This window comes from Notolabrus celidotus, chromosome 7 (genome assembly GCF_009762535.1).
Source record: "Notolabrus celidotus isolate fNotCel1 chromosome 7, fNotCel1.pri, whole genome shotgun sequence".
Classification (NCBI taxonomy): Eukaryota; Metazoa; Chordata; class Actinopteri; order Labriformes; family Labridae; genus Notolabrus; species Notolabrus celidotus.
The window spans coordinates 5,876,945-5,893,094 of NC_048278.1; the positions used below are offsets into that span (position 1 = coordinate 5,876,945).

The 16,150-nt window shown below is 41.3% G+C and overlaps 1 protein-coding gene across 1 annotated transcript in view; it reads left to right on the forward strand.

Moving 5' to 3' along the window:
* Positions 1-969: 969 nt before the first annotated feature.
* The window catches only part of pkd1a (polycystic kidney disease 1a), an 81,245-nt gene continuing 66,064 nt past the window's right edge, over positions 970-16,150 (forward strand). The window contains exon 1 of the mRNA XM_034688831.1: positions 970-1,421. Within this exon, the coding sequence (XP_034544722.1) occupies positions 1,147-1,421 (275 nt within the window). The 5' untranslated portion in view covers positions 970-1,146. The remainder of the gene's footprint in view (positions 1,422-16,150) is intronic.

A 16,150-nucleotide genomic window follows, 5' to 3' on the forward strand; every position in this document is an offset into this window, starting at 1 on the left:
TGCGATGTCCAGTTGCTTCCGATTTAAAATAAAAGGTAGACTGGCCAGTGTCAAAGGTTTGCCCAGATTGAAGGATTCAATATCTAACCAGACAGACGTTGGATCATTTTGTACCCAGTCTACTAAGTATCGAAATTGACAAGCTAGCTGGTATAGTTTAATATTGGGGACTCCCAGCCCTCCTTTATCGAGTGGCAGTTGCAGTTTTGGAAGTTTGGAATGATTATCTTTTAAAGTGGAATAGTTACCAGATCTTCATTATCAACTAACAAGGACACAGTATACACTTTATTATCATGTTGTTGTTGTTTTTGTTTTGTTTTTTCAAATCTATTTGTGCTTTTATTTATTTTCATTATCACTTTTTGGTTGCAATTTTATTTGTCCATTATTATTATTATTATTATTATTTTCTGTTTGCTGACTGAAGCAGATACACAATTGTTTTCTGTTTTGTGCGTTTATGAATATCTGTAAAAATATGAATGTTGCAAAAAGATGGAAAAAAGCAATACAACTGTAAATCATACAAACAAAACAAAAAATATATTGCATGAATGAATAGAATGAGACATGCATCGTTACATAGATTTGGTTGAAACTAGAAAAGTTGGGGAAGTATCTGCTACCCCTTACCCTCAGGCTTTAACATGATGCTTAAAAAATTTCTTTTCTTTCAAATCAGTTCAACATTGTGCAAATTTCTACAATTTTCAGCATAAATAATAACTTGTTAACATTTTACATTCCTTCATTAGTTATTTGAAACTTATTTAATCGTGTCATTTACAAAATGTATGTTTTAGATTAATTAGAAGTAGACTAGTCAGAGGGGGAACAGCTGTCCACCTAGCGGCGGTTCGGGGAACTGCATGAAGCAAAAGGAGGAGGAGAGAGGAAGTTCTCCAAAAAACTTTTTTTCCCTTCAAAGGACTCAGGAGAGGCTCCGTTAGATTTTCAGAGGAAAGGGATCCGAGTCGAAGAAAAGAAGATACGCAGAAGAGGATTTTATAAAGTTCATCCCTGCTTCCATTTGTGTCTCCTCACATGAAACCCGTGGATAAAGGACGTGTATGTTTGTCTTTTATTGTCCCTTCTAGACTGAGAGGACTTACCCCATCAGAGGCGATGAGATGTGAGTGAGCTATGCCTTGTGGAAATGGACAGACTTTATCTAAGCGAAAACATGGCGTCTGCGTCCCGAGGTTCAGCTTTTTTTCCAGTCTGTTTTTGGCGCTGTGCTGCCTGGAGGTCTGGGGCTCTGGGCCGCAGGGGGACGGCGGCACGAGCTGCAGCCCCTGTCCCGTTAACTGCAGCTGCGCGCTCGCGGGGCCCCTGCAGTCCTGCGTCGTCAACTGCTCCAACATCGGGCTGGAGAGGGCCCCAGCAGCGGCCGACATACCGCAGGCCACCAACGTGCTGTAAGTACAGAGCACGGGCAGAACGCAGAGGATGTGCTGTGTGCGCACACTTTATTTCAGCAACTTTTTATGGAAAACTGTTTTTCTGTTCTTCAGCAGGCGATACAAACTTTAATGCAATTAATGAAATACTCTCACTTTGCTTTGTTGTGATGGAAAGCAAATGTATTCTTCTTATACAAACCTGTATCTGAAGTTTTGTGGGTTTTTTAAGGTTTGGATACATTTTACTGTATTCTGCTGTTTGACACGTTGTGAGCATTAACTGGGGCCACGGGCCTGTATACAATGTTTTTATTTACACTGCTCACTTCCTGCAACATCCTGGACATGAGACAGTGATTGTCTGCTCCAACTTCTTCTCAACAATGCCTCTTTTTTGTCATTGCATGCACATAAACAGACAAGTATTCAGACTATTACAAACAATTAATGAACATTAGATATATTGATTATTGGGAAAATAAAGCAGCAACTTTCCCTATAATGATGACTGTCAAGAATAAGTCACTGGAAAAGCACACTGGAAAAAAAATTGAGCTTGTTCCAGCTACTTAAATCCTGCTTTCTATGATTTGTACCAAATGGTATTTTTATATCTTTGTTTTTTGGACTGTTGTTCAACAAGCTCAACAAACTGAATTCATGGCCTTAAGCTCTGGATCATTTGAAGGGAAGTGGAAGAGTAATTGTGACACTGGACAAAAAGATTAACCATGAAAGTAATCACACAATTATCACAAGAATTGTTGTCTTCAGTCTTGCAAAACACAAAAAATATCTCCCTGGAATCATGAGGCCTTCAAAAACTGCACAAACTTGCACTGTATGTTGTCTTCACTCAGAAACAAAACATTTGATCAATCATACAAACACAACATAGATATGATGAAGAAGGTTATATCAAGGAATAGCTTTCTGAACCATACAGTGACTTTTTTCTGTTTGATGCAAGCTTTTGTCAAAGTGTGACACTGTGCATGCATGTGTTTATGTGCGTGTGTTGTTGTATGTGCATGTGTCTCAGTTGGGTAGTTTCAGTAGACTTGGTCACCAGAGAAGTGAAGCTGGTGTTTGTGTGCAGATCAGTCTTCAGCCTGTGGTGCTGCTGCAGCGAGAACATTCTGTTCTGCGCCGACAGACGGCATATGTTATCAATTATTTATTTCCCCTCACACTGCCGTCTTTCATTTAACCTAAAGACTGACTCTATATCCTTGCTTTTTAAGCAGCGCGTGTTGTTTAGGAGCTTGTTCACAGTAGAGACTTTCTCAAGAGTTCAGACATCTCTATATTTCCATGGAAGTGTTTATTCTGTCCGTTCTGGCTGTCACTCTTCAAGAAAATTGTGCTTATTGCCACATTTATCAAATATATAACCCTCCCTCCTCTCTCGATGGGGTTCTTCAATATCACTTGATATTACCTGATGAATTTTGCACAAGAGAGGAAGACTGCCCTGTTAGGTGCTGTGCTAATAGAAGACAGACCCTGCGGCAGGATCTGTCTCTAATCACACCGGACTCAATTGGAGAGCTAATTACATTACTGTATATCTCCTTCCTTACCGGCAGGAGATGTGTGTGGAGGTTTCCAACTGTGAAGATTTCTGTCTTCCTCACTTAATTGGCCTCCCCTCTGCCGCTCTCACCCGAGGAATATGAGCATGAGATTAAAAAAAAAAAGGTTCGGATTAATTTGATTTACTCTGATTTCATGGCTGACCATTTCAAGTAGAGCCACTCAGACATGTTCCAGCAGAGTGTTCATTTCATGATGCTGAAGCACTGTACACGACCTGTATTAGCTTTTCTCCCAGTGTCAAAAGCAATGCAAAATACGTGATTGTGAGCCTCAACTATCTCTCCGACTGTAGCACACAGTTTGCCTTTGAACAGCGGGTCTTGAGTCTTTACAAAGTGCAGTCAGAGTCCGTTGGTAAACTCTTGTTTCGGCTCTGGGGATCTTGGAGCATCATACATCCAGGGTTCTGTAATGAATGTCAGAGGCTCTGCGTCAAGGCTGCTGAAAGGTGGAGAGACGGCATTTAACCCCTTCATTGTTCATCAGACTTTACTGGAAAATATGAATAGTGAAACATGTTTTCTGTCTCTGTTGATGAAGTCCAACAGCATCAACACTGTGGTGTGTGAATGTGAGACCTTGGAGGAGTTGAGAAAACACATGTATCTGGACTGTAGCACAGTACAGTATTTACGACTACCATCTTTTGACGTATTGATGTAGTGCTAAAAACTAACAGTGTGTGGCTACTACTGAAAATCATGTCGAAGGAGATTATAGATGAAAGAAAGGTCATCTACCAGCACCCAAAACAAGTTTCCTCACCTGTTTGGGACTGTTTTGGATTTCATAAAAAAAAGAGACACTCCAGTCTGCAGCAACAGACTGTTCACCCCCCTTTGCCTCCATCATTCTGCACAATAGAAAGAGTAAGCTACAGTAGTCTGCTAGCTTTGGGATTGGAAATGTGACATTAAGTTATTGTTACTGCCAAGTTATCATAAAATTGGATTGGACAGTACTTTTTCTGGTTGTTCGTTCGGCAGTGTTGGAGAGAGACTGAGACAATTTCAGCAGACACAGTAGGATATTGTGTACTTTATGTATTCATAAGAAAATTCAGATGTATTTTCTGTGGTGAAATGATGAAAGCCAAAGAGAGAGAGAGAGAGAGAGAGAGAGACTCAGGAGTATCAATCTGACTCGTCACTTTTTTTTGTTTTTCCAAGTTTCCAATAAATACTTTGATATGGTAATCGTTAGGGACGGGCATTTCAAGCCAAAATACTATTCGATAATCATTGGCATCTATTTGCTGACTATTCGAATAGTCCCCCCCCACACCACAACACACACACACACACACACACACACACACGCACACACACACAAAACACACAACTGTCCCATTAACAGCCCGTTTGTGTGGCAGGCGCAGGAGCAGGATGAGGTGCTGCTAGTATCCGGCACTTACAGCATCTATCACAGCGTGACGTGTGTGTTTACATTTTACAGCCATGATCGGTCTCTGGAAATACGTGTGTAGTTGTATGAGATTCAGAAACGGACTGCTATTTAATACAGTTAGCATTCTTCTTCTGTTGTTTAATGCGGTTAGTGAACAGCTTTAAGACACTCTGTAGCCACCTTCTGGCGGGAACACCGTATTACAACCAGGCATCGGTAAAAACGATGAGAAACTACTTTTAAAATGAGAAAATATTCAAAGTAACTCTTCAATTTTTAGAATGAACGAATATTGAAATATTTGAAAATCAAGAAGTGAACAGTAATCCTAACTTTAAAAAAAAAACAAATAAACCACAACCATAGCTTTGTGAACTCTAAGAAATATTCTCTAATGAAGCATGGAGCGAAGACCAGGTTCTTAAGAGAGCGCTCCTCCCTGATTAGTCCAGAGGGGTTGGATCGTTAGCCAATCAGCTCTGATTGTTTTCAGTAGAGGAGGTAGACCCAACCTCAAGAGACACTACTCATTCAGCTGCAACACACACTCACACACAATCATACACACACACACACATACACACGCACTGTGTTCGTGTGTGTGTGTGTATGTGTGTGTGTGTGTTCTTAAAGCTGCTGCTCTCCTGCTGATGCCCTTTACTTACAGCATAATGCAGACAAGTCAAGCAATTTCCAATTTCAGCAGACACAGTAGGATATTGTGTACTTTATTTATTCATAAGAAAATTCAGATGTATTTTCTGTGGTGAAATGATGAAAGCCAAAGAGAGAGGGGGAGAGAGAGAGAGAGAGAGAGAGAGAGAGAGAGAATTTTTAGTTTTCTATGTTTTTTAAAGTTATATTTTTTGGGTGGGGGGGCTTTTACACCTTTACCTTTATAGAGGAGAGGACAGTGGAAAGAGTTGGGAACTGGGAGAGAGAGTGGGGGAATGATATGCGGGAAGGGGGCCACAGGCTGGAATCGAAACCCTGGCCATCTGCTACATGGGCGAACGATTTATTCATTAGGGAAATTCTGGGCCCGTTTTCTGTGTTTTGAACACTCCCAGGTGTTTACAAGACAACATGTCCATCTTTATACCAGTTATTTTCACACTTGCTGTCAACACTCTGAATGTGTTTAATTTATTGTGATGGATACGTCAGAGATTTGATTTAGTTGGTTGTGTAATTGTCTGTTGAAGACTAAATCAGAGTCTGGATTGCAGGAGATGATGCATACATCTGATGTGTTGCATCACTTTAAATATGACATGCTACTAAGCTCCATGTTTCACATACTGAACAATGTTTGCTTTAGGAAACAACTAAATGTGCTTCCTGACCAGAAGGACCTTTGTCCACAGGGGGTGCCAGAAACAACACACACCAAAAGTCGGGTAATGTCAGTCAAAGCTTGCAGAATACAGGGCACTGTTAACATATACAGAGGCTATAGTCCTCATCACAGCAGTCTCTGGTTCAGTTCCTGGTCTCGATCATTCCCCCTTCTTTCTGCTCCCCACAAATTCCTCTCTTTCTTTAGCTGTTCTAACAATTAAGGCAAAATATATGACTTCTCATCCACCAATATTATGCCCATTTTTATTAAATCCCACTGGTGTTCGCTGCGTATTTAGTGTTGACCAATACTTAAATTAAAGTATTGTCCTCAGTATATGTTATTACAAAATGGTATTGGAACATTTCGACTGTCAGTTTACTCTCAGTAAAATGCAACAGGTTTTGTCTAATGAGTTGAAAGGTTGATCATTTTACTCAAACAAACAAAAATAAATAATACAGAAGTAAGAACATGACATCCAATGAGACCTTGAATCAAAGCGGAAGCTGTGCTGTAACATCTCCTCTTCTCTGTGCCTCAAATAAAAAATGTTTCAGACACGCCCCAGATAAACAGAAACAGCCAGTGGTAGTGAAGTATTTAAACAAACTGCAGAGTTCAGCTGGAGAAAGGCATTCCCGTTACACACCAGTCCATCTGTTCCAACCCACACACATAATAAAACTCTCTTAGCACTTCATACAGACAGTTTAGGCAACTCTGAAGTCACTTCTGGGAAAGGCTGAAGAAGTGAACTCTACTTTTTAAAGTCTCCAGTCTTTGTCTAGTGTGCAGATTGCCGTGACACAGATCATCACTGCGCCGAGTCTATCTCGAGAGAACACAACCGTACAGGGATGAGGGAGTCAGTCAGCATCTGTGGGAAGGAAAACTGCACGGTTCACAACAACACATCAGTTCACAGCACGAGATGAGTGGACGGTTCCACCTCTCTGACCGGTTCTAAGATGAAAAGTGGGAAACAGATGATTCAGTTTTATATTTTCTGAGTAATTTCCATGTAAGAGAGTCCAGTTCAGCCGTGTCCCAGATGAGATGAGCATCCAATGAAGCTGGAGACTTTCACTTTCCAAATCTGGGGAAAAGTACAGAAAAATGTAAGACATTTTCATCACAAAGCAAGAGGTGTTCAGGGTTATTCAAGTACAGCTCTGATCTTTTTTGACCTGAGATAACCTTTTATCAGTTATTGATCAACTTTGTTGGCCTCATGTTTAAGGACTCTTCACTGCTTTTGAGAGGTGACCATAATGTTTATGAAACCCAGCTTGTAATTTGAAATGTGTGACAGGTGGATATGCTAGCATGATGTGAGTGTTGTACTTCTTAAAGGTGACATATCATGCAAAATCGACTTTTTAATGGTTCTCTACCTGAAATATGTTTCCCTGGCATGTCTACAAACCCCCCGAAAATGAAAAAAATCCATCCTGCCCCTGTTCTGATTTCTCCACCTTTCTGTAAATGTGTGCTGAAACCAGCTGATCCAATTTTTGTGAATTTCGTACGTCACAACGTGTTCCGGTCTGTAACGGAAGTCACAGTCTGTTACAGATGTTACAAATCAACTTCAGAGGGTTGAAGTAACGTGGGTCTGTGAGCAGCCATGTCTATGCAACATGTCAACATTAGATCAACGTGCTGGACAGCCGAGGGCACATCCACTGTCACAGGGGCCGTGGTCAGAGAGCTCATTCTCATTTAAAGGCACAGACACAGAAAACAGCCTGTTCTGAGCAGGGCTGAAATAGAGGGGTTTACAGGCAGACCAAAATCAGATTTCAAAGTGTTTTTTGAGTATAAACTTTAAAGAATTGTTTTGGGGAACTCTTAGACCAATATATTTTGATGAAAAAGAGCACAATATGTAATGTGTGGGTAAAATAAATAGGATAAGCTACCTGGAACTTGTTAACGTTGTTACAAAGCATTTCAACCACTGCTGTCAGCTGTTAAAATACAACATTACACACCTATAGTATTCAAAATCATCACATGGTCCTTTGTAGCTCTAATGTTGTGGTAAAGGTAAAGATTAGGTCACTTGAACTTTTAACAATGCTAACCCCATATCGCCGGGTACGTCCCACAGCCTCGAGATGCAACGCCGATTACAGTGCGCATTCATTTTGGATGATGCTCATGCCCTACACTGGATACTACAGCTGTTCTTTATTGTTGTTATCAACAGAAAAACATTTTTTTAAAGATCCTGCAAAATTTATGCCCTAAGAAATTCCTGAAGTAAATTAACATGTTCCATTTGTCAAATGCAAATAAGATATTCTTACATTTTCAAATATCCTCTTCTGTTGGCTTCACTTGACTTTGAGTCTACTTGTATTTGCAGCAAGACTGTTTGCTTTACATCTGCATAAAACTTTGGCCCCATAGTTTCATAACTTGACACTGGTCAAGCAGAGTAAGCACAATGCTGCGACTCTGCGAGTGATCAATTCTTTACAAATGCAAGTATTTCCGTATCTTTCAAGCCTGTTGAAAAGTTGTGCTTTCAGACAGTGTTTGTTTGGATGACAGACACAGGTCTGGTGTAGAAGGCCCACTTTTTGTTGCTTGCAGCTGATCAGGATGGTTTCTAGTCATGTGCAGATGTTGTGTTTGTCGTGTTGCTGCAGGGTGTTACTTTGCTTTTGCATGTCTTGTCCAACTCCTGACTTTCTGGTGTTTGAAAAAGTCCAAAATGCACTCGGTAGTAGTGTTTCTCATCAACGCTCGTCCGTCTTGATTTATCTGTGCTCTGTAACATGTGCATCTATGCACATGAATCAACAAGAACCTGCATCAGCCTTTTTTACATTACCTGTTCAAGGCGGCCCAGTTCGGCCTCAACACACACTAGGGCACCATTAATATACCGCTATGAGGCTAACTTCAAACGTTTACTGAGAGCAGAGCTTTGTGCTAGCATGCAGTGTTTGCCACATTATGTTACCCGTTGAAAGCATAGATTGTATAATGGACGTAGTATTCGTGACATCACCCATCTGTTCTTGAGCGCTGTTTTGAAGCCAATCGTCGGCGGGAGCCATATTGGAAATGCTGAACTCAACCAAACTTAAGGCTGATTTATACTTCTGTGTCTCCCCTACGCAGCAGGGGCTGACGCGGACATGAGCACCACATACTTGTGCGACGATGTGTCCGTGACGCGCAGCAATTCTCTGCCGAAATGCTTGAGGGCAGTGTGGTCTCTCTGATAGCCGGTCGCTTGCTTCCAGCCCCGCTACGATCTCTGTTTACTTTTCCACAGAGATTCAGAGCGTGTTCTGTTAATCTACAGCTGATACATGTTGCTGTTTATCATACAGACAGAGAGGGGGGATGAAATACACGGCTGATGTGCGGCCGATGAGCGGGGATCCCGGAAGTGCTGTAAATGCAGGAAATACAATGCAGCCAAGCAGACCAATCACAGGGCTTGCAGTCAGCGTTGATTTTACGCTTCATTAAATTTTGGAGGAGGTGCACATCAGCTACATGCGTAGGCCTCTGTGTAGGTATGGGAGCAACTTCCGGCGTAGGCTAAGCTGTTGATTCGACGCTGAAGTATAAATCAAGCTTTAGTGTGATGTAAAGAGGCGGGGTTTGAGCCTCCGAGCCAACAGCTATGTGTTCCCGCCTGTCAGTCAAGTCGGTCATGTCCTTATTTGGACAAAACTCGCAATCTTAATATCTTCTGAACCGTCGGATTAGATAAAAATTCACCCCCATACAGTGTGTGCTGATAGAGAAATTAGCGACATAGACCCAAGCCGTAAACATGTTTATTAATGCTGCAAAGATGGTCTTCTTTGAATGGGTGTGAATGTGGTTTCTGGTGTTTCTGCAGCCAGCCTCAAGCGGACGCTCGATGAAGTGCAGTTTATAACACTTCCCCATGGGCTTCATATTTTGAGACCAGAGGTTGCTGCTTGGGTGAAAGACTCTCTAGAAAATACAGTACAGCTTCAAATACAGATCTTAAAAAGTGATATGCTTCATGAACTTACACATGCCGAGGAAACCTGTGGAGTGGTTTCTGAATATAAGAAATGTTAACCAACTCAGGTGTAACTAATCATCACAAACTACTAAGACAGATTATCTGTTTGATTTAAGGCGTATTGTTGGGAAGTTGTCCTCCAGGTTTAATCTGTTCATCTATGTTTCGTCCTGGATTTAATATGCAGCATTCTTCCTGTGTTGCTTTTGTATGATTAACTTTTGTATGATGACACCTGAAGGGTGTCAAGTCACACACAACGGGGTCCTATCTGTCCTGCCCCGGAGAAGTTTGCTTTGTCTCCATAGCAGCGGGATGCACACGCACACACACACACACACACACACACACACACACACAGACACACAGACACACAGACACAGTGCAGGCGTGGCGATGTGTCCTGGCTCTTCATCGGGTCATGAGGCTTCACAGCTGTCAGACTCAAGCCTCAGATTCTTGCAGCGCCTCTCGTCTCATCTCTGTCTCTGCTCATCTCCGTCTCTGCTCATCTCCTCCTGCAGAGGTGGAGGAATGAAGGCACCTAGGCCCCCCGCCTCGACCCACGCTGACTGTAATGAAGTGGGAAAGGAAAGATTGGATGCGCCTGGGATATGCAGTGGGGAATTTGTTGTGTTACCATGGCGATTGTAACGTATGACATCACCGACAGAAGCACAGACATTCCTGAAGGTCATAAAAAAAGAGAAGGAGGGAGGAAACGGGAGGAGGAGACAGCTTCATCCTCTGTTTCTTTGTGTGTGTGTGTGTGTGTGTGTGTGTGCGTGTGCGTGTGTGTGTGTAGACACTCGGTAATGTTTAACTTCTGGTTACAGAAATGCTTCGGTTCATTATTAACTCACTTGAGTTGAGTCAGTAGAGTCTGTTCCTCAGCAGGCTGCAGAGTAACAACCTTATTTTGCATGGAGGACTGTGCACTCGTTTATGTGTGTGTTTATGTGTGTGAAGCTATCCTTGTCTTTACGTTGTATGATATTTGAAGCAGTGCAGTGTCTCTTTCTCTCTCTCTCTCTCTCTCACACACCTTCAAACTGACCCCCAATTTACAAAGGATGAACCACGTTGCGTTACGGCTGTGCAGCGTGTTTGCTCCATCCGACGGCTTGCGCCCTGCTACACAGGACGCGTGTTTGGAGCAGCCAGGATCAGCTGGGTCCAGCATTGAGAGAACCACATACAAACAACAGGTTACAGAGCCTTTCTGTGGTTGAATTTCTGCTCATTTGGACAGTATTCTGTTACTTTTGTGCTTTAATCATCTTAAAGTCCTGCTGCAGAACTGTTAAGTTTAGTTTTTGCAGGTTTAGATGAGTTTGATATGAATATTTTGGCTTCTGACACAGTGATCATCTTAAAGTCCTGTTACCTTCTGACACAGTGATCATCTTAAAGTCCTGTTACCTTCTGACACAGTGATCATCTTAAAGTCCTGTTACCTTCTGACACAGTGATCATCTTAAAGTCCTGTTACCTTCTGACACAGTGATCATCTTAAAGTCCTGTTACCTTCTGACACAGTGATCATCTTAAAGTCCTGTTACCTTCTGACACAGTGATCATCTTAAAGTCCTGTTACCTTCTGACTCAGTGATCATCTTAAAGTCCTGTTACCTTCTGACACAGTGATCATCTTAAAGTCCTGTTACCTTCTGACACAGTGATCATCTTAAAGTCCTGTTACCTTCTGACACAGTGATCATCTTAAAGTCCTGTTACCTTCTGACTCAGTGATCATCTTAAAGTCCTGTTACCTTCTGACTCAGTGATCATCTTAAAGTCCTGTTGTAGTCGAAAATAAAAAGAAAGTCTCACCCCCAATTTACACAGGATGCGCAGCGTCTCGTTACGGCTGTGCCGCGCATGTCGCTCACAAACTCACAAAGACAAACATAAAGTCAGACGAGGTGAAAACACAGGGATGTTACAATGCTACACCTCTTTTTTGATTGAGGATGTTTAGTCTTGTTTGAACTGAGATGATGATACGTGTAATAACAGCTGTGTGCAGTTTGTCACTTCCTCCTAGGAGTAAAAATAATATAAATAGTCTCTCTTCTTGTTTGCTCTTCAGAAACTGCAGTAATAACTTCAGTCTGGTCACAAGCAGCTCCAGAGTCCTCACAGGAGCACAGCTCTAATACAAGTAATTCCTCATGGCAGCGTCGGATTATACCGCTGCGCTCACGACAGCTAATGCACGTCAAGGCTTCACAGTAATGACATGGAAATATATCCTGGGTTTCCTATGTAGAGATTGTAATTAGCAGAATACATATCAGCAGGGAGGGCTGATTGCAGAATGCTTATGAGGAGGACACAAACAAGCACACTTACAATCCATCAAACCATCTGAACTGATGCTCACAGCCTGGTTGTTCCTCAGGTTTAATGAGAACTCAAGGGTGACCACTGACTCCAGTCAATCAGAGCTCATCCCAAAGCTCACCTCTGTGCTCTGACTTCAGGAAAAACCTAAATTACATTGGTTTGAGTGTTTTAAGTTAACTTGTTTGCATTATTTGTCATGATATTGTGATATTTGTCTGCTTTTAGCATGCTTTCTGTATGGTCTCCTCATAGTTTAATACTCCAGTGTGTGCGTGGAACACTTTGGGTAGCTGACACTGTTTCAAATTTGCCATAAAAATCAAACTGCTGGACTTGTCTTGAAAGATGATACAGTTATAACCCTCCCAAGGCTAATCTGAGCAATATGTTCTAATGTGAAGACAAAAGAAGAAAAAAAAAACAGGACAAACATGCTCTGGATTCTGCGTTCTTCAGGAAAAATGTCTCGCACTAAATTAAACAAACATTTGTGTTCAGCAGGAGGATAACACTTTCATCAAGCACAGGATTATAGTAAAGCTAATAAAGTCACAGAAACAACTATATTTTGACTTCAGATGTTTTTTGTCTTTGGCAGTGAAAGTGCAGAAAATAGTGAAAGAGTCTGTCCATTTCTCAGCTTGATCAAACATAATAACCTGATGATTCCCCCCTGTTACTTTACACAATATAAACACAGAAGTAAAGAAGTGATGACTGGTCCCTGCTGTTTGATTCTGCAGTGAAGATGAGAGCGTTAGTTGCGTCTGCTGTTGTCTGTTCTTGCGAGTGCACCATGTTTCTAGTGTCCATTCACAGTGGGGGCAAAGAGACACACGATTTGAGATGCTGTGAGGATAAAAAAAAAACTGTGGAATTATAAACAATCAGAATTCAAATTTAATGTAAGTCAGCGATGTGTTTTATTTTTAGACAGCATTATTACATAATCCAGAAAGCCTGTTTTGCATTTTGCTTTCAAGTGAAGGAATTCTCATTATCTGCCAGGAATAGTCAGTAAACGTCCACACGGTTCACATTCTGCATGGTTTTCTCAGCAAAAAAAGACATCATGAAAATGAATTCCCCGCTTGAAGTCGTCGGTCTATCCATACGTGTGAAGCTATGATGGAACACTGTCAATAGATTCACATTTGAGTCTCCTGTGATTCATGGCAGTGAGCCTAAAGGTCACGGTGATGCAGTGGGTAAAACCAGAGCGCACCAATAACACAATCCTAAGAGAGAGAGATGATGAAGACATCACATGACTCATCATTTTCAACACAGATTTATATCTCCCCCTGCTGAGTGTGGATGAACTATGTCCTCTCTGGAGATGTAAAACTAGTGGTGGGAATTGATAAGATTTTATCAATGTCAATGTCATTGTCGATTCTGCTTATCAAGCCAATTCCTTATCAATTCTCCTAACGATTCCTGAGTATCTTTAAATGGAAAAAAAGTAGTTCTACACAGTCTACTGCACCAAAAAGAAACATTTTGTTTTTTAGAAAACAGAAATAATTTCTGCACAAGACTGAACATGAACATATTCAACTTGAACATACTGAACAATAGGTAGACCTCATTCTCGGTGGTGTGAGTTCGGACGTGGCCCCTTGAGCCTGAAGAAAATACTTTGAATTTGGAGAGGAAAAACGTGTTTTCCTCTGGGGGTCATCGCGGAGGTATTTTACCCGCTCTCTGTGCCTCATTCTCGGCTGCATAAGTCCAGACCTGGACCCTCGAGCCTGAGGGAAAACGTCCCGTCTCCGAACAGGGAGAGGTAGGCTGGGGTTCTGGCCGACAAGAACATGTTCACATAGAACCCTTCTCCACTTCGGCCCAACGTGAACCGCAAGCTTCAAGGCTGAGTCGACAAATGCTTCAGCATATTTGAGGTATTTGCACCTCGGAGCTCTGCATAGTAGAGTGTGTGACATAATGCAACGTACCGCGACGTGATTTGACGTCGGTGTACAATTCCGATGGAATTGATCAATTGGAACCGGTTCCAAGTCGGATCTGGTTTTCGATTCCCACCCCTATGTCAAACCTTTATTAACTAACGAGAAGATTTCATCTTTTGCTCCCAGCTGTCTTTGTTGTTTTCATTGCATCCCCTCTTTGCTCTCATTTTTCTCCTTGTTGCATCATTTCAAGGAAGGCTTCCTACTTTTACTAACATTAGATCAATTATGCTGCCATGCTGCTGACACAGCCTTATTTGCCCTGGCCGTATGCATAGAAAACAAGCTGATTCAGAACTAGAAATATACTCTTCGTGTCATTTCATAGAAGTTCTCACATATGATCATGTTTTAGGAATTAAAAATATACACGTGCCAGCTTGATTTACGCCCAGTCTGTACACAGGATTCAGGAGGTTTCCTTGTTTGCTGTTTGAACAACACCCAGGCCTGAACCGGCTTCAGACCCGACAATGAAAATATATTAATTTTGCATCCCTTTTGCTTTTTATGCATCCCCTCGTCACGTCAGAGTTTCACGTCTTTAGTTCCATAATGAAACAACAAAATAAAGCCGATGTAGCATGTAACACCAAACGCCTTCATGCTAAGAATCACACATTAGACACGTTGTTCAGTAGATACTGTAGACACCAACATTTGTGTCACTTCCCTGCAACCATGCAGTGATTCAAAAGTGTCTGACGTTTAAATGTATGACTCACTTAAAGCTAGGGTTGGTAACCACGGAAAACTAGCATGAATTTGAATGTAGCATTTCCTCAGGACTCCGTCTACAATCATGTCGCAGGGTGAGAGGTAGGCAGGGCTGAAGAAAACTCAAGACCTAGCAGCTCAAAACAGAGTCGTTAGTCTGACACTGTGTTGACTCTGAGTTAACTAGTAACTTCCTACACTTTATTAAATATAGGTTCAGGATGTCGGTAAAGGAAGAGCACAGAGACAACTTCTGCTTTGCATTTCCATCAAGTTTGCTGTCCACCACAACCGTAGGACAACTGAACACTGAACGACCGTGATGCATTCACTGCACTGTGGGAAACAACATCACCCTGCCCTCCCCTTAGTAATCTTAAAGGGGAGTGCACAACTCGAAACGATACTCTACTAAACTGATACACAGAGTACAATTTTAATTTATTGTAAATTAAATCAAATTATGGAAATAACCTCAATCTGAGAAAAATAAGAATTAAAAACTAAAACATCACAAAAATCTCATCTCACATTAAAGATCTGCTTCCTGTTTGCACCGTTAGAAATGATGGATTCAAGAAGTTCATCAGAAAACTAAATCCAGATACAAACTAACAAACTGTCTTGAACTTTCACTCAGGACCAAAAATCTGACTTTGATTTTAAATGAAATCATGATTGGATATTTATCGTGATAATTATCGATATCTACTGATGACATTTTTTTATTGTGATAACATAATTTTCAATATCGCCCAGCACTATTTACATCATCATATTTCAGTCATCATGTTATTTTCCTCTGATGTTATTGTGTGTTGTACTGGTAAATTACCTCTCATGACAGGATCCTGCATTGATATAGAGACACAGGTTTCTAATGACACAGTGGCAGATCACAGCAGTTTGCTACATATGCATCAGCACTGTTGGAATAGAAACAAGTCAAGTTGAAACAGAAATGTCTCCCACTGTGACATGTTTACTGAAAACATTTGTCTCCATTTGCTGCCAAGGATTTTTTCCTAGTTTTCCTCGATCCTGGCGTTCCAGTTCTCTTTGTTCTACACAATTTCCTCAAGAAGGAGAGTACTCAAACTGATTCATCTTTTCACTGATCATACAAAGTCAAACATTTTCACACTTATGTCTTTATTTTGAATTTGGCTAAATGAAAAAACTTTGAATATGTCTTCATCTTCATGAGCACATCAGACAGATGCTGCAGGTCTGCACCTTTTGCTTTTTGCAAAACTTGTTTCAGAAAGAGAAGGAGTCAAAGTTTTTGTTTTTCTTGCATGCATCGAAAGCATGTAAAAGTGTGTATGTG